This window comes from Lethenteron reissneri, chromosome 67, assembly GCF_015708825.2.
Source record: "Lethenteron reissneri isolate LAM-NWPU_2019-01 chromosome 67, ASM1570882v1, whole genome shotgun sequence".
NCBI classification, from domain to species: domain Eukaryota; kingdom Metazoa; phylum Chordata; class Hyperoartia; order Petromyzontiformes; family Petromyzontidae; genus Lethenteron; species Lethenteron reissneri.
The window spans coordinates 9,186,848-9,206,793 of NC_083845.1; the positions used below are offsets into that span (position 1 = coordinate 9,186,848).

At 47.6% G+C, this 19,946-nt stretch overlaps 1 protein-coding gene across 1 annotated transcript; it reads left to right on the forward strand.

Annotated features, from left to right (window-relative positions):
• The first annotated feature begins 820 nt into the window (after positions 1-820).
• Positions 821-17,935, forward strand: LOC133360199 (casein kinase II subunit beta). The gene is made up of 7 exons (XM_061578818.1): positions 821-896; positions 2,798-2,874; positions 8,055-8,157; positions 9,189-9,304; positions 11,462-11,537; positions 14,089-14,278; positions 16,246-17,935. Exons 2-7 carry the CDS (start codon positions 2,803-2,805, stop codon positions 16,334-16,336), a joined length of 648 nt encoding a protein of 215 aa, XP_061434802.1. The 5' UTR covers positions 821-896; positions 2,798-2,802; the 3' UTR covers positions 16,337-17,935.
• Positions 17,936-19,946: the final 2,011 nt, after the last annotated feature.

Here is a 19,946-nt window from a genome sequence, read left to right on the forward strand (position 1 = left end):
CTCTGGGAGATTACTACTGGCTCGGTATAATTTGTATCATCTTCTTGAAAGCCTACATCTTCCGGAAGATTACGAATTACTCCGGGGAGATTAAATTAATATTTTGGAAGATATCTCCTCTTCCGGAAGATTGCTACCAATCACGGGATGATTCGTCGCAACTTCCGGAAGAGGTAGATGTCAATACTCTTCGGTTTTTTCGGTAAAGTCACGTAGGTAAAAAAAAATAGAAATAATAAAATAAATAAAAATTATTCATTATGAAATAATAATAGAAATAAACTAAATTAATAATAAAAAATAGTGAAAATTATAGAAATAAAATATGTAAATATTAAAAATATTTTAAATTATACTAGAAATAAAATACTCTTAGTTCTTTCGGTAAAGTCACGTAAGTAAAAAAATGAAATTAAAATTAATAAAAAAAAATATCGATTTTAAGCTTTCGTGACTGTAGGGATTCATCTTCTTGGTTCTTTCGGTAAAGTCACGTAGAAGGAAAATAATAAAATAACAAAAAAAAAACATAATAAAATAATATCATTAGTTTATTATGTTTTATTATTTTATTATTTCCTTCTACGTGACTACGTACCGAAAGAACCAAGAAGAAAAATAAAATAATAAATCACGACATAATAACATACGCTCATTATTTATTTTTTACCTATGTGACTTTACCTAAAAAACCTATGAGTATGAATCAACAGTCACGAAAGATTCAAATGTAGCCGTCAATATTCCAATCGAACCTGTCTACCTCTTCCGGCAGACAACGAACAACAAAAAAAACGATAAAATGTTTCGGTAGAAACTTCCGGAAGCCAAACCCACGTGCGCATGCGCACTGGAGCCCTAACGAACCCCCCCCCCCACCCGGTTACTATAGGGAGGTGAGTTGGTGCGTTCGGCTTTCGCGTTTAGGGTTTTTTTTTTTTATATTTACGCAAAATATTAAACTAAAAATACTTTCGCCGTCTCATCGTCGCGTTTCGTGTGCGTCGAGACGAACTGGCGGTCGCGTTTCCGAACGTAAATCATTTCACCCCTCAACCCCGTCCCCGTCGACGCAGCCGCTAGGAAAAGCCTGCGATAGGCCTCAGGCGCTATAATAAAAAAATATATATTTTTAAAGATTTTCTTTCAAACAAATCTCTCTCCCTTTCTTTCTCCTTCTTTCTCTCGCTCGTCAAATGACGATATTCGAGTGTACAACGGCGCACAAGCGTCACCGTCTCACGATCAACAACGCTTGACGTCGCAGGCTCGTGGTGGTGGTGGTGGTGGAGGCCTTAATCCAGCAGTGGATTAGATCACGACTGACGATTAACAACAACGTTTAAAGCCGGGGTGGGATAAAATTAAGTACCGGTTTGCGGACTGTAGATAATGGTTACACTCTGGATGGACTGCCCCCCACCATAGTAACGTGGAATTTACACGAGTTACATCGTTGTTAACACAATACTGGAATCGTGTAAATGAATACGATTATTTTAGCTCTTGATTTCGTAACTTACGGGTCCTTCTTGTCGATCCAGTGCCGAATGAAAACCTTCCAAGTGCCGTGTCGGTTATGGGGGTTGAATGGCCATACTTCACCACTTTGGTCAGTGGAGGTGGGGGGAGAGTTAGGGACAGGTTCAGATGCCACCAGCCGAACGTAGGTCCAATGGGTTTGTAGCGTAGTGCGCTAATCACCCCCCCCCCTCACCTACATAATACTGTACCATGTGAATGTGTGACTATGCACACACTACACTGAATTACGGTTGTAATGTACATTACGTTGTGCAAGACACACACACACACACACGAGACATTTGCCTGTTCACATTATCACCTACCCATCAGCTTGCTCACGCGTTCACCCAATTGCTAACACGCACAAACTATAAGAACCTTAATAATACATTAGTTTAGCTCTGAGCGTATGTTATTACACCTGGGTGTCGTATTTGTGACACCTGTGATAACATGTGCACTTGTGTGCCGTATTTGTGTTTACTTGTGTTTGTACATTTGTATACTGTGTGTATATCTTAATTTTGGAGCTTTCGTGACTGCAGGAATTATTCTTTGGTTCTTTCGGTAAAGTCACGTATAAAGAGAAAATAATAAATTAAATAAATGCATACGACGTTTCGATTGCAACACAAGACAATCATCAGGTATGTCGCTATTTCATAATACCTGATGATGATTGTGTGTATGTATTTGTGTATATCTATAAAAAGTGTGTCTCTAATTGTATACGGGCGCCACGGTGGCGAGATGTTAAATACCTCGCCTGGTATACAGGGGGTCGTGGCTTCGAGTTTGCATGTTCTCCCCGTGGTCGCGTGGATTTTTCTCCACGTCCCCCGGTTCTTGACTGCTGTACATTTCCACGCTTTGACCACGACAAGCCCACTTCATTGAGCTATCATTTGTGATATAGCCAGGGTCGCTTCTGAAAAAATAGCTGCACGGCAACTCAAGTGGGGGCATTCCCTTGTAAAATACAACTGTTTTTGAGTTGTACGCCTTTTGGCGTCATCTGGTCCAACACCAATGGAGACTAGGCTCTAAGGAAAGCTGTCTCGGGTGTGGACCAATCAACTTCAAGGACAGTGCATATCATTATCATCATCAGAGTTGTTTCTTTTTGTTTGAATTTTGACTGCTTGTGTTGCGGTTATTGCAAACATGATGCCTTGTATAAAGGTGTCAGTTTTGTACCAGTTTAAAGGGTAAAAACCTACTACTAAAATACAACTAATTTGTATATCTGTGTGTGCGTGCGGTTATGCAGGCAAAATGAGTAGCTCTGAAGAAGTGTCGTGGATCTCCTGGTTCTGTGGGCTGCGAGGAAATGAGTTTTTCTGCGAGGTAATACCGACGCCACGTGAGGGTCACACGCGGGTTATTTGACCGCACTACGCCCTGCTCGGCGCGGGTTTGCTGAAGGCGTGGGACGGACGCGCGGGAGCGTAGATGTGCAGTACGATTGAACGGGGGTTTTGATGTTAAGTGTTCGTTGCTGGGGCCGAGTGTGTGCGGAGAAGTTCAACAAACGTACATACGTTCTGAAAAAGAGTTTTAGCTCTGTACGCTTTATTGGTAAGATAAAACATAATTTAGTTTTCGTTGAGATTTTTTAAAAGTGATTTCCTTACATTTCCCATACTTTGCACTGCTGTCGTGGTTTTATATTGTTCGTTGTTACATTCTTTCAGTTTCATTTATTTGGTATAGCCCTGTGAGCCATTCGGCTATTGAATTCCTCTGACCCCTGCACATCCATTCTGACCCCTGCACACCTTACCGGGCATCTGTGAAAAATACCTTCACAACTCATCATATTCCTCCTGCAGTAGAAAGAAATACAGTGGTACCTCGGTATACGTCGTTAATTCGTTCCAGAAGGGGTAGGACTTATACCAAAAATGACGTAGACACCAAACGAATTTTTCTCCCATAAGAAATAAAGGTAAAGGAAATAATCCGTTGCAGAGTATAAGAAATGATATTTTATATGGCATATTATACATTAATGGGGTTGTATAAAATAATTTAGACACTGCTTATTACTAAAATGCATGCATAAATTAAAATAAATGCATAAATCAATTAAAATAAATTGAAATGAAAATTAAATGTAACGTCAATTTACCTTGCTGAGAGGAGTTGATAGCCTACGAGGATGGTGGTGAGGAAGGGGAGGAGGAGGAGATGCTATTTTTTGGAAGGAGAGTCCCCTCCATTACAACTACTGCACAGGCAGACTGAGGAGCGGCGCTTTGTTTCGGTCGTGAACGGGGTATTCGCGGGTACGCGGTGACTCATTCCGACCCATATAAGTTCTAGCAAGACGTCGTATCCCTAGCAAGACGTCGTATCCCAAGCAAGGCGTCGTATCCCTAGCAAGACGTCGTATCCCAAGCAAGACGTCGTATCCCAAGCAAGACGTCGTATCTCAAGCAAGACATCGTATCCCTAGCAAGACGTCGTATCCCAAGCAAGACGTCGTATCCCAAGCGAGACGTCGTATCCCTAGCAAGACGTCGTATCCCAAGCAAGACGTCGTATTCCAAGCAAGACATCGTATCCCAAGAAAGACGTCGTATCCCTAGCAAGACGTCGTATCCCAAGCAAGGCGTCGTATCCCTAGCAAGACGTCGTATCCCAAGCAAGACGTCGTATCCCAAGCAAGACGTCGTATCTCAAGCAAGACATCGTATCCCTAGCAAGACGTCGTATCCCAAGCAAGACGTCGTATCCCAAGCGAGACGTCGTATCCCTAGCAAGACGTCGTATCCCAAGCAAGACGTCGTATCCCAAGCAAGACATCGTATCCCTAGCAAGACGTCGTATCCCAAGCAAGACGTCGTATCCCAAGCAAGACATCGTATCCCTAGCAAGACGTCGTATCCCAAGCAAGACGTCGTATCCCAAGCAAGACGTCGTATCCCAAGCAAGACGTCGTATCCCAAGCAAGACATCGTATCCCTAGCAAGACGTCGTATCCCAAGCAAGACGTCGTATCCCAAGCGAGACGTCGTATCCCTAGCAAGACGTCGTATCCCAAGCGAGACGTCGTATCCCAAGCGAGACGTCGTATCCCAAGCGAGACGTCGTATCCCTAGCAAGACGTCGTATCCCAAGCAAGACGTCGTATCCCAAGCGAGATGTCGTATCCCAAGCAAGACGTCGTATCCCAAGCAACACGTCGTATCCCAAGCGAGACGTCGTATCCCTAGCAAGACGTCGTATCCCAAGCAAGGCGTCGTATCCCAAGCGAGACGTCGTATCCCAAGCGAGACGTCGTATCCCAAGCAAGGCGTCGTATCCCAAGCGAGACGTCGTATCCCAAGCGAGACGTCGTATCCCAAGCAAGACGTCGTATCCCAAGCGAGACGTCGTATCCCTAGCAAGACGTCGTATCCCAAGCAAGACGTCGTATCCCAAGCAAGACATCGTATCCCAAGAAAGACGTCGTATCCCTAGCAAGACGTCGTATCCCAAGCAAGGCGTCGTATCCCTCGCAAGACGTCGTATCCCAAGCAAGACGTCGTATCCCAAGCAAGACGTCGTATCTCAAGCAAGACATCGTATCCCTAGCAAGACGTCGTATCCCAAGCAAGACGTCGTATCCCAAGCGAGACGTCGTATCCCTAGCAAGACGTCGTATCCCAAGCAAGACGTCGTATCCCAAGCGAGACATCGTATCCCTAGCAAGATGTCGTATCCCAAGCAAGACGTCGTATCCCAAGCGAGACGTCGTATCCCTAGCAAGACGTCGTATCCCAAGCAAGACGTCGTATCCCAAGCAAGACATCGTATCCCAAGAAAGACGTCGTATCCCTAGCAAGACGTCGTATCCCAAGCAAGGCGTCGTATCCCTAGCAAGACGTCGTATCCCAAGCAAGACGTCGTATCCCAAGCAAGACGTATCTCAAGCAAGACATCGTATCCCTAGCAAGACGTCGTATCCCAAGCAAGACGTCGTATCCCAAGCGAGACGTCGTATCCCTAGCAAGACGTCGTATCCCAAGCAAGACGTCGTATCCCAAGCAAGACATCGTATCCCTAGCAAGACGTCGTATCCCAAGCAAGACGTCGTATCCCAAGCAAGACATCGTATCCCTAGCAAGACGTCGTATCCCAAGCAAGACGTCGTATCCCAAGCAAGACGTCGTATCCCAAGCAAGACGTCGTATCCCAAGCGAGATGTCGTATCCCAAGCAAGACGTCGTATCCCAAGCGAGACGTCGTATCCCAAGCAAGACGTCGTATCCCTAGCAAGACGTCGTATCCCAAGCAAGGCGTCGTATCCCAAGCGAGACGTCGTATCCTAAGCGAGACGTCGTATCCCAAGCGAGACGTCGTATCCCAAGCAAGACGTCGTATCCCAAGCGAGACGTCGTATCCCAAGCAAGACGTCGTATCCCAAGCAAGGCGTCGTATCCCAAGCAAGACGTCGTATCCCTAGCAAGACGTCGTATCCCAAGCAAGGCGTCGTATCCCAAGCGAGACGTCGTATCCCAACCAAGGCGTCGTATCCCAAGCAAGACGTCGTATCCCAAGCAAGACGTCGTATCCCAAGCAAGGCGTCGTATCCCAAGCAAGACGTCGTATCCCAAGCAAGACGTCGTATCCCAAGCAAGGCGTCGTATCCCAAGCGAGGCGTCGTATCCCAAGCAAGGCGTCGTATCCCAAGCAAGACGTCGTATCCCAAGCAAGACGTCGTATCCCAAGCAAGGCGTCGTATCCCAAGCGAGACGTCGTATCCCTAGCAAGACGTCGTATCCCAAGCAAGGCGTCGTATCCCAAGCGAGACGTCGTATCCCAAGCAAGACGTCGTATCCCAAGCAAGGCGTCGTATCCCTAGCAAGGCGTCGTATCCCTAGCAAGGCGTCGTATCCCTAGCAAGACGTCGTATCCCAAGCAAGGCGTCGTATCCCAAGCGAGACGTCGTATCCCAAGCAAGACGTCGTATCCCAAGCAAGGCGTCGTATCCCAAGCGAGACGTCGTATCCCTAGCAAGGCGTCGTATCCCAAGCAAGACGTCGTTATCCCAAGCGAGACGTCGTATCCTAAGCGAGACGTCGTATCCCAATCAAGGCGTCGTATCCCAAGCGAGACGTCGTATCCCTAGCAAGGCGTCGTATCCCAAGCAAGGCGTCGTATCCCAAGCAAGGCGTCGTATCCCAAGCAAGGCGTCGTATCCCAAGCAAGACGTCGTATCCCAAGCGAGGCGTCGTATCCCAAGCGAGACGTCGTATCCCAAGCGAGACGTCGTATCCCAAGCAAGGCGTCGTATCCCAAGCGAGACGTCGTATCCCAAGCAAGACGTCGTATCCCAAGCGAGACGTCGTATCCCAAGCAAGGCGTCGTATCCCAAGCAAGACGTCGTATCCCAAGCAAGACGTCGTATCCCAAGCAAGGCGTCGTATCCCAAGCAAGACGTCGTATCCCAAGCAAGACGTCGTATCCCAAGCAAGACGTCGTATCCCAAGCAAGACGTCGTATCCCAAGCAAGGCGTCGTATCCCAAGCGAGGCGTCGTATCCCAAGCGAGGCGTCGTATCCCAAGCGAGACGTCGTATCCCAAGCAAGGCGTCGTATCCCAAGCAAGACGTCGTATCCCAAGCAAGACGTCGTATCCCAAGCAAGACGTCGTATCCCAAGCAAGGCGTCGTATCCCAAGCGAGACGTCGTATCCCTAGCAAGACGTCGTATCCCAAGCAAGGCGTCGTATCCCAAGCGAGACGTCGTATCCCAAGCAAGACGTCGTATCCCAAGCAAGGCGTCGTATCCCAAGCGAGATGTTGTATCCCTAGCAAGGCGTCGTATCCCAAGCAAGACGTCGTTATCCCAAGCGAGACGTCGTATCCTAAGCGAGACGTCGTATCCCAAGCAAGGCGTCGTATCCCAAGCGAGACGTCTTATCCCTAGCAAGGCGTCGTATCCCAAGCAAGGCGTCGTATCCCAAGCAAGACGTCGTATCCCAAGCAAGGCGTCGTATCCCAAGCAAGACGTCGTATCCCAAGCAAGGCGTCGTATCCCAAGCGAGACGTCGTATCCCTAGCAAGACGTCGTATCCCAAGCAAGGCGTCGTATCCCAAGCGAGACGTCGTATCCCAAGCGAGACGTCGTATCCCAAGCAAGACGTCGTATCCCAAGCAAGACGTCGTATCCCAAGCAAGATGTCGTATCCCAAGAAAGACGTCGTATCCCAAGCGAGACGTCGTATCCCAAGCGAGACGTCGTATCCCAAGCAAGACATCGTATCCCAAGAAAGACATCGTATCCCAAGCAAGACGTCGTATCCCAAGCAAGACGTCGTATCCCAAGCAAGACGTCGTATCCCAAGCAAGACGTCGTATCCCAAGCAAGACGTCGTATCCCAAGCAAGGCGTCGTATCCCAAGACATTTTTTTCTCTCGTCAAAACACGACGTATACCAAATTCGACGTATTCCAAAGCGCTCGTATACCGAGGTATGACTGTATTCTGATATTCTGACGAGTTCCCCCTCCCTCCCTCCCTCCCTCTCTCCGCCCACAGGTAGACGAAGACTACATCCAGGACAAGTTCAACCTGACGGGTCTGAACGAGCAGGTTCCTCACTACCGCCAAGCGCTCGACATGATCCTTGACCTGGAGCCAGGTGAGGCTTACGGCCGCCGTGATGCGTTTCGACCGCGCACGGCAGGATGGCCGTGCTCGCCGCTTTCCCATGCGAGTCCGGGCGTGCTCGTTCATCAGCTCTGTCCGTCGCTCTGTAAACGCGGAGCGTCGCACGAGGCGTTTAGAATGCCCGTCGTGATTTTCTTACAGTGCGCTAGCGATGTCCGTTTCATCATTAGACCTTCTTTGCCAGTATCAAAATATAATAATAGAGTTTTTCCCTTTTTTTTTGGCAACAAAACGGAAACCTTTTTACAAGGATTCATGTCTGCATTAAAGTGACTGCAAGTATTGTGGTTCATGCAGACATGAATCCTTGTAAAAAGATTTCAGTTTTGTTGCCTCCCCGACAGACCTGGTCTTCACCTGAGGACGGCTGCTTGCGTTGTGGCCGAAACGTCGTGAGAATTATTTTATTATGTTTTATTTTTATTATTTTATTACTTCCCTTCTATGTGACTTTACCGAAAGAACCAAGCCAAGAAGAAAAAAACCCTATTGTTATATGTCCGTCTCCTCACGCATTTCAACTGAGGTTGAAAGTGATTGAGAGTTTTTTTCGCATCGATGTGCGTGTGTGTGTTTTCTCGCGGCGTGTCTACGTGTGTGCACGCGCGTATATGTGTTTGTGTGTGTGCACGCATGAACGTATTGTGGCGGAATTGTGGGCGTGCATGTGGCTGTCTGCGTGAGTTGTTGTGCACGTTTGTGTACGCGCGTGTGAATGATTACGCGTGCGTGTTGATGTGTTGTGCGCGTGTGTGGGGAACGTTAGTGCAGCGGTGAGCGCCTTGCGCTATGAACCCGGTGACCTGAGTTCGATTCCCGCTCATGGTCAACACACGGTGACAGCGATCTGAACTAGTCTTGCGCCACGAGGCCGATCGGGCCTCAAATGAGTACCTGGCGTGGTGTGTAAACATCGGCCTTCATAGGCGCTACTCGCTAACAGCACTTGCCCCGACAGTCTGTTGAAGCTATACGGGGGATCTTTGTGCGTGTGTGTCACAGACGATGAGCTGGAGGACAACCCTAATCAGAGCGACCTCATCGAGCAGGCTGCGGAGATGCTGTACGGCCTCATCCACGCCCGCTACATCCTCACCAACCGCGGCATCGCACAGATGGTAACCGCTCACCACGCTCACACTCACCGTGTGGGAGATCCTGCTCAAGAGGGGTTAAGGGGTGTTCAGCCTCCTCTCATCTCACTCTACTCCCCTCCACGCTCTCTCCTGCCTATCTCTCTCCTCTCATCTCACTCCACTCCCCTCCACGCACTCTCCTGCCTCTCATCTCACTCCACTCCCCTCCACGCACTCTCCTGCCTCTCCCCTCTCATCTCACTCTACTCCCCTCCACGCACTCTCCTACCTCTCCCCTCTCATCTCACTCCACTCCCCTCCACGCACTCTCCTACCTCTCCCCTCTCATCTCACTCCACTCCCCTCCACGCACTCTCCTACCTCTCCCCTCTCATCTCACTCCACTCCCCTCAACGTACTCTCCTACCTCTCCCCTCTCATCTCACTCTACTCCCCTCCACACACTCTCCTGCCTCTCCCCTCTCATGTTACTCTACTCCTCTCCACGCACTCCCCTACCTCTCCACTCTCATCTCACTCTACTCCCCTCCACGCACTCTCCTGCCTCTCCCCTCTCATCTCACTCTACTCCCCTCTACGCTTTCTCCTACCTCTCACCTCTCATCTCACCCGCTTCCCTCTCATCTCACTCCACTCCCCTCCACGCTCTCTCCTACTTCTCCCCTCTCAACTCACTCCACTCCCCTCTAATCTCACTCCACTCCCCTCCACGCTCTCTCCTACCTCTCCCCTCTCATGTTACTCTACTCCCCTCCACACACTCTCCTACCTCTCCCCTCTCATCTCACTCTACTCCCCTCCACGCACTCTCCTACCTCTGCCCTCTCATCTCACTCCACTCCCCTCCACGCACTCTCCGACCTCTCCCTTTGCATCTCACTCTACTCCCCTCCACGCACTCTCCTGCCTCTCCCCTCTCATCTCGCTCCACTCCCCTCCACGCTCTCTCCTACCACTCCCCTCTCATCTCACACCACTCTAATCACATTTAGATGCTACTTAAATCCACATCCACATTGCGTTATATGGACTCGCACAGACATCTGCAGACTCGCATAGATACCCACAGACACCCGTAGACTCACATAGACTCGTATAGAGATCCACAGACTCGCACCGACCCATGGACTCAGATTGACATCTGGCGACTCACAAAGAGACCCGCATTCTCACATAGAGACCTATAACTCCTTCTCTCTATAGCAGTGTCCTTCACTTATTTTCAGAGCGGGTGGCAACTTTCGCCGATAAGACCTCATCAGTGTGAGGAGGGGCCTTGCGATGAAGAAAGCCGCTCTCTGTGAAGTCAACACGTCCACTGTATACCAGAGGTCGCAAACGGGTTTTGATTCCTTACCTGTACCCGGCCGCACCAGGGTCGCAAACGGGTACCCGTACCCTACCCGTACCCGGCCGGGTACGGGTATCGGGTACCCGATTGCGACCTCTGGGGTGAAGCCATGTTGCAGGCACGGGTGGGTTGATTCTAGGAACTTGAATTGTGAGAAGAGACAAGACGTTGGGAAATGAGTGACAAACAGTTACTCACCAGTGACTCAGGGTCTACCCGTACCCGGCCGCACCAGGGTCGCAAACGGGTACCCGTACCCGTACCTGGCCGGGTACGGGTAGCCGGATTTCGGGTAGGGTACGGGTATCGGGTACCCGATTGCGACCTCTGCTGTACACGGCCTCTTGAGATTTGGCCGCGTTTTCTCGCTGTACACAACCACTCTGTGTTGTCCTGCCCCCTCTCGTCTTTCTGTCTTTAGTTTGTTGTCCTTCCCCCGCACCTCCGATTGGTGCGGTTGGTTACGTATGGTGTGGAAGAAGTTCAACATACATACAGACTGCCCATAGACTAACATTGCACATAGACTCAACACTACCCATAGACTCAACACTGTCCACAGACTCAACACTGCACCATAGACTTAACACTGCCCATAGACTCAACACTGCCCAGAGACTCAACACTGCCCATAGACTCAACACTACCTGTAGAGACTCAACACTGCCCGTAGACTCAACACTGCCCATAGACTCAACACTGCCCATTGACTCAACACTGCACCTCCGATTCGCACGGTTGGCTACGTACGGTACGAAAGAGATTCAACGTACACACATACATACTGACCCCTTGTTGCGCCTGTGTTGTTTTGTGCGTCTGCGTAGCTCGAGAAATACCAGCAGGGCGACTTTGGCCACTGCCCCCGCGTTTACTGCGAGAACCAGCCGATGCTGCCCATTGGTGAGACAGACGCATGCGCACACACGTGCACACACGCACGCGCACACACATGTGCAGACACACGTGCACACACACGTGCACACACACACGCGCACGTGCACGCACACACGTGCACGCACGCCTGCACACGCGCACGCACGCCCGCCGCACACGCGCGCTCGCAACGGCAGCAGCCACTGTTCGCCACTAAATGGCGGTGACGTCACCACGGCGCTCGTGCCAGGCTAGGTGCACTTTCAGGCCACGTGATGAGTCGATGGGCTCGCTGATAGGAGGTCACGGGACAGAACCCAGGTGCCACGAGTTGACTGAGACGACTGCCCAAAGCACCACCAGCTCTGCTCCCCACTCTGCCAAATCGCTGATGTTTTAGCCGCCCGGCAGTTCGCTCCTTTCCCCTACGTTGTTGCTGGAGGGCGACTGTGGCTACCTAATAATGGAAGGAAGAGCGTTCCAGACGGCCACATAATAAATGTGTAAATGTTGTGGATTCACTCTTCAACACACCGGTGGACTAAAGCGGTGAACTATTTTGTCTTTTTGTCAACGTGACGCTTTTTTGCTGATTGGCCGTGTCGGGTGGTGGAGGGTTACTACACATTTGTAAATAACGCGATCTGACCCAAACACCTTTATTATGGATAATATTGGTCGTGAAAGCCTGCTACGTGTTAAACTAAATGAACAACTTTGTTTAACTCACGGTCGAGGAGTACGTCAATGGCGTCTGCGTTTTGTCCGAGCCGATTCCACAGTTTAGGGACCGCGACGTTTTTGACCTACACACAAATATATAAATAATAAGGTGTCCATACAAAATGTAAATTGTTTTAAAGTATGATAATTGTTTTTTTTACCCTTTTATCTGGCAAACAAAACTGACACCTTTTTTTACAAGGAGTCATGTTTGCATTGAGCACAATACCTGCGTTCGGAATGCAAACAAAAAACACAACTCTGATAATGTATGCACTGTCCTTGAAGTTGATTGGTCCACACCTGAGACAGCTTTTCTTAGAGCCTAGTCTCACATGGGTTGGACCAGATGACGCCAAAAGGCGCACAACTCAAAGACAACGCACCATCAGAGTATGAGAGCTCGGGGTAAGCATTTACACCATTGGAACCTCATTTGCCAGTAAAAATATGATAATTGGTTTTTTACCCTTTTATCTGGCAACAAAACTGACACTTTTTTTACAAGGAGTCATGTTTGCATTGACCACAATACCTGCGGTCGGAATGCAAACAAAAAACACAACTCTGATGAGATGTATGCAGTGTCCTTGAAATTGATTGGTCCACACCCGAGACAGCTTTTCTTAGAGCCTAGTTTCACATGGTGTTGGACCAGATGACGCCAAAGGAGGTTCCAATGGTGCTTTCAAGTAGCGAATTAATTGATTAATTGATGCCGATTTTGATAGAGGCACGCATTGTCACCGGATCTTGAGCACGTGTGTGCAACGTGTGGAATTGATTTGATAACGGGAAGTGGAGGAAGTTTTAATTACAAGATTCGACCACGACAAACAGAGGAATCAAGTTCAGTAAAAACCGTTGAATAACACTGTTCAACAAAAACAAAATTCTGGCCTGGACTTTTGCAGCTGTTCTAGACTAATTCAGGGTGCTGATTCCAAATCTGTTCTCAGATTTGCTCTATCACATCTAATTTGTATGCTATCGGCATACCCCATTTTCATTGATTTTACCCGAAATGAACTCTGTCACATGATTGCAAGTTGTTGCGAGTCAATGACTGCTTTAGTGTTAAAATACGGTGCTGTATTTTTAGGATAGTGTGTTTATAATATCATTTAATGTAGATATCCACATTTATTTAATATTTTTCTTCCGCAGTTTTTATTGAAATTGCAATATTTGATATCTCAAAAACCTGATGTGATAGACAAAAACAGATGCCAGATTTGGAATCGGCACCCCAAAATTACATTAAAACCGTTGGAATACCTTATGCCAGAAAAAGTGTGTTGACCAGCGTTAGCGCGGTTAAAACTAAAAACTAAACTTTTTGTTTACCAGGCAAGGCCCACCGACCTTCACAGCTCTTTCAGAAGTGACTTGGCCACAAATGATCGCTCATAGAGAAGCGGCTTATCGTTTGGAAATGTACACGAGCCGGAAATATGCCAGAAAAGTAAACCCGTAAAAGCAAAGTTTTTCAATATAAATCCTTTATATGCGTAGCATCGGGGCGGCTAGAGTCCTCTCGTCCTCTGGCTTGAGATGGCTGCCACCTATGGGTCAGATGATTGTCTGGCAGCATTAAACAAGAGGCAATTAAATATTTATTTATTTTCCCCTAAACAGTGTAAAATTTTGGGAACAATTTTTCACGAAAATGCATTGTCACGCACAACGAGTCTGTGTACAAAATGTCAGCTCGATTGGATCACGGGAAGTGGGTTAAAAAACGACCGAAAGATTTGCACGGTCCTAAGCAAGCAAGCAAGCAAGTGAACTTAATATAAAGGATTTAAAAAGTGTGTTGACCAGTGTTATCGTGCCTCGCCCAACCGCGAACCAGGTCTGTCGGATGTCCCGGGCGAGGCGATGGTGAAGCTCTACTGCCCCAAGTGCATGGACGTGTACACACCCAAGTCGTCGCGTCACCACCATACCGACGGAGCCTACTTTGGCACCGGATTCCCGCACATGCTTTTCATGGTGCACCCCGAGTATCGGCCCAAGCGCCCGGCGAACCAGTTCGTGCCGCGGTGAGTGGCTGCCCTCGCTAAGCTATTTTTATTTTGCCAGGTAATTACATTAAAACAACATTGAGCTATCGGGATTATTTTTCAGCAACGACCTGACCATCAACGAGAAGTGGCTTATCATCATCGTTGTGTGGAAATTAATATCAGTTAAATACTCTAAATACTATCTTCATTTGGAGCTTTCGTGACTGCAGGAATTACTCTTTGGTTCTTTCTGTGAAGTCACGTATAAAGATAAAATAATAAATTAAATACTAGCATACAACGTTTCGATTGCAACACAAGCAATCATCAGGTATAAATGAAATAGAAACACAAATCTAGTATACTCAGAAATGGAATGTAATACAACAGAGAGTCGGATAACATAACAGTCAACACCCTACCTGGTTGATTACGTTCTTCCTGAGAATGCTAAATTTGACTTACTCTAAATACTATTTGACTACTCTATTTTACCAGGTAAGGCCCCCCCCCCCCCAAACAACATTGAGCTATAGGGATTGTTTTTCAGCAACGACCTGACCCATCAACGAAGTGGCTTATCATTATCATCATCATCATCGTTGTGTGGAAATTAATAGCAGATAAATACTCTAAATACTATCGTAATTTGGAGCTTTTGTGACTGCAGGAATTACTCTTTGGTTCTTTCTGTGAAGTCACGTATAAAGATAAAATAATAAATTAAATACTAGCATACAACGTTTCGATTGCAACACAAGCAATCATCAGGTATAAATGAAATAGAAACACAAATCTAGTATACTCAGAAATGGAATGTAATACAACGGAGAGTCGGATAACATAACAGTCAACACCCTACCTGGTTGATTACATTCTTCCTGAGAATGCTAAATTTGACTTACTCTAAATACTATTTGACTACTTTATTTATTTTACCAGGTAAGGCCCACTGAGCTATGTAGAAGCCCCTTTTCAGTAGTGACCTGCGCATCACAAATGATAGGTCATTTATAGCAGCCAGATAAGCTAAATGCATGACGTTGATTATGAATGCGGGGGGGAAAACCGCTGGGAGAAAAATCCACGCAAACACGGGGAGAGAGAGAGAGACACGCACACTCCAAATATACCCACGGACTCCTGCACACCAGGCGAGGTAGTTAGCATCTCCTAGCCACCGTGATGATGATGAGAGAGAGACACGCAAACTCCAAATATACCCACGGACTCCTGTACACCAGGCGAGGTAGTTAACATCTCCTAGTCACCGTGGCTTGACCAATCGGGGAGTGGCGGGGAGGGAGGGATTCTTTGGCGTTACCGGAAACCGAATGATTCCCTTTTCCTGCCGCCGTTCCTTCTCTCTCCCTCTCTTTAACACGTTGTCCTGCTGCTGCGGAGGGAGCTGGTAGGAACGTTGGGTTGCTCGGTCAATGGCCTGCAGGGTCAACGGCGGCGTGGTGTATTCCGCAAATATGGCCGACTGTGAGGGCGGGCACAAGCCGGCGTGAGTAGGTTAAGCGTTGAGTTTTATAAGGGCACCACGGGATGACCAGCCCCTCCCCACCCAGCCCCTCCCCACCCGGCCCCACCCCTCCCACCCCCCACTCAGCCCCACCCACCCCACCCAGCCCCTGACCACCCTCTCCACCCAGCCCATCCCCACCCAGCCCTTCCCTCCCCACCCAGCCCCTCCCTGACGGACGGACACAATAATCCCCTGTGGGCTAGTGTGTAACCAGGAGGTTCCTACCAGTATCATCCTCTAATCGCGAGACGTTTATTATTCATAGATACTATTGATAGGTCGTTCTACCATCTACGTCCATGCTCCTTCGCTAGAGCCGCTTGCGGCTGATTTAAAGTACTGCACGTGGTGTATTAAAGATCCTCGTGCGGCTCGGGAGAGACCAGTTGACCACCACTGGCGTGGATGTCTTTTGTGCGGAGAGCGGCGGGTTGACGTGAACGCTTAACCGGTGCGTTCTTTTCGCTTGCAGCCTCTACGGATTCAAGATCCACCCCATGGCCTACCAACTGCAGCTGCAGGCCGCCGCCAACTTCAAAAGCCCAGTGAAGGCGCTGCGCTAAAATCGCTGGCGCGGAGAAGACTCGACCGTGTACACACACGCACGTACACACACGCACGTACACGCACGTACACGCACGTACACGTACACCACCACACCTGTGTCCACGCACACATGGCTACGTGTGTGTGTGGACACACGCGCTTATGCGTGCGTGTATACATTCAGGCATACGTTGATAAACACCTACACACACGAGTATAGATATACACGACTGCACACACAGACACAGGGATGCATGTATGGGTACGCGCGTGTGTGTATGCAACTCTGATGTGTGCACGCACAAACGTGCGTATGGAGGGAAACGTGCACACGCGCGCGCACGTATGCATACACGCGTATGCACGTGCACAATCACCACCCACCACACACACACAGACAGCTGTGACTCCCAAAGTCCCCATTAGTTCGTTAACATTAAATCGTGAATGTTAAGGAGCTCTGCCAGAAACGTCGATGGGCAGTGTTGTGAGTCTTGCCCTTTGGTGACCCCCCTCCCCCCACGCAGATGAACACAGTTTGAGTTTGGCGACCGATTGCACAAGAAAAAAAAATGATGATGATAATCCACACTCCCAGCGAACGCTTCGGTGTTTTCATTACGTGCGTCTCTCGCGGGGGCAAACGCATCGATTTCCACCCCGACGGTAGTCGTGGGTCCGAATCGTCCCGGGAGCCTTTTGTGTAAACAACTCAGGGGGGGGGGGGGCGGTGGTGGTGGGGGGCCTTGGCGTTTCTCTGGCGTGAATTTGATCCTTTGAAATCGGTAAATGTGTTTCCTCGTCAGTCGTTAACCACCCACACCCTCCCCCCCCCTTCGTGTTGAGTTACCGGCCCGCGGAAGTGGATAATGCGGAGCCACTCGCGAGGTCTTTCCCCACGTGACACGCCGCTGGTCTTGGAGGGGGGGGGTGGGGGGCAGCTATCCCGCCCGCGCATTTAATTTCGGGAGCCGGAGGCTGTGAATGTAGGCGAATTAAAATGCGGGGAGCTGGGACCCCGGCTCTCAACGGGGGTCTGACTCGTCATCTCTCACCTCTAAGCCATCAACCCGCACCACAAAAACAACAAAGATCCCCCGTGTAGCCTTTGCAGACTTGGCGCAAGTGCTGTTAGCGAGCACGCATGAAGGCCGGCATGGCACGCGAGGGGAGTTGGTGGTCAATGCCACGCCCGACCGCGTTTGTCTCCCCAGTGGCGGTGTTTCAACTGCACCAGGTATTCATTTGAGGCTGAGTCGACCTAGGGGAGGCCCAGATAATTGTCGCTGGTGTTGGCCGTGAGCGGGAATTGAACTCGGGTCTCACAGGTTCATAGCAGAGTGCGCTAACCGCTACACCACCCCACCACACACTAATTTAAGATAAAATTAATACTTAGAAGAAATAACAATGACATTGGCTCTTCACTTATCAGGCACAAAAAAATTAGAGAATAAGTACGTCTATAGAAAGTTTAAGTTAACATTTTAATACAAAAAAAGCAAATGTGACGCGCTGAAGATTGCTGTTGCGAACGCACGGCGTATTCCAAGAAGGTTAATTCGTTTTTATTTTGCGGATGTTTTGTGTTTGTGAAATAAAATTCTTCCCAACAGCATCGATTGCTGGATGCCCCCGATTGCTGTTATCTAAAATGGGATGTTATACCTGGCCCTTTACAAATAATACTGGTAGGAACCTCCTGGTTACACCAGCCCACGGGGGATTATTGTGTCCGTCCGTCCGTCATGCGGGGAGGGGCTGGGGTGGGAGGGGTGGGGCTGGGTGGGGGGTGGGGCTGGGTGGGGAGGGGCTGATCACGCCCTGGTACCCTTATAAAACTCAACGTTTAACCTACTCACGCCGGCTTGTGCCCGCCCTCACAGTCGGGCATATTTGCGGAATACACCACGCCGCCGTTGACCCTGCAGGCCATTGACCGAGCAACCCAACCGTTCCTACCAGCTCCCTCCGCAGGAATGTGTTTTTCACACCTACGTGACTTTACCGATATAACCAAAGAGTATTGATCCTTGCAGTCACGAAAACTTCAAATCAATAACAGCAATTTTCTGTACTTTTGAGGTATAAGCAATTGGAAAATAACACTACCCAGAGACAATATTTTTGTTACAGTGTAATCACGCTCTCGTATGCGTACCAATTAATAATGACTCGTATGCGTATTAATGAATTACTCGTTTGCGTATCAATTAATTAATACTTCTCGTATGCGTAACAATAAATAATCACTCGTATGCGTAACGAAAAAAAAAATCAGGAATCGTTCTGTTTAGAACACGAATTTATTAGTAGCGCGTAAGAAACAAAAAACCCGCGTGTGATTTTGTAACAAAACGCTTTTTAAAAACGGAGCGGGGAGGGGAGGGGGTGTGGGGAAGGAGTCGTTGGAACGACGAACGAAAAACGAAGGAACAATGGAACGCGCGTGGAGGGGCAGGGGGCGTGAAAAAGTCGCGTTTTTTTGCGAGCGACGGGGGAGAGCCACAAAACGAAGTAAAGAGTTTGGCGAAAACGTTGAACTAACAAGGAAGAAAATACAATTAAAACATTCAATTTTTTGTTAATACAAACAAAGCGACGCACAAAAACAATTAACACATCAAAAATGCCTTTAAAAAATGTTTTAAAAATGTCAAAAGTATTAATTTTTTTTTACAAAAGAATTTGTAGACTTTGTCACGAAAGAATGTCAACAAAAGAAAGAAAATGTCAAAAATTTCAAGCAATGTATAAATGTCGAAAATTGTCACAAAAAATGTCAAAGTCAATGAAAGAAATAAAGTTAAAAGAAAAGTTAAATAATACGTAAACATTTAAAAATAAAAAAAAAACATTCGTCAAAAAAAGTCTAACAAAACAAATATGTAAAAAAAAGAAATTGAAACATTAGTAAAAAAATGTTTTTTGCAACAAACAAAAAGTTTCAAATTTCCCTTTTTTAAATCGGCCGTAACACTTTTTTTCCTCCCTTCGGGGGTTGTCAATCCACGACGCCGCCGCCGACGGGTCAAAGGTGCAGCCCCTGCAATGGACGCAGCCAGAGAGGGTGCCACGCTTCTCCCGGCAACTTTACAAAGGCAAAAAAAAACGTAAAGTGCAACAACTAGAAAGGACTTCTAAATCGGTCTGTGCGGTCTCGACTCCAAAAAAACGTGAGCGATTAAAACGTCTTCTTGGTTCTTTCGGTAAAGTCACGTAGAAGGGAACTAATAAATAATAAAAAGAAAACAAAATTACGTTTTATTTTAATTAACATTTTTTTTAATGAAATTTGTTTATTCAGAATTTTCCCCCCATTTTTAGTTATTAATAAAAGAAAACAAAAGAGTTAAATGCTTATTATTTTATTATTTTAAGATAATAAGCAAACAATTTTTTTTTATTTTAATTAATAAAAAAAATTATGAAATGTTTGTTTATTCATATTTTTATTAACAATTTTATTTATTAATAAAAATAAAACATAATAAAACAAAATTGTAAATTATTATTTCCCTTCTACGTGACTTTACCGAAAGAACCAAGAAATGAATCCCTGCGGTCACGAAAGCTTTAAATCGAAGATTAAAACTTAGTATATATAAAAAAACAGCAACATCAACT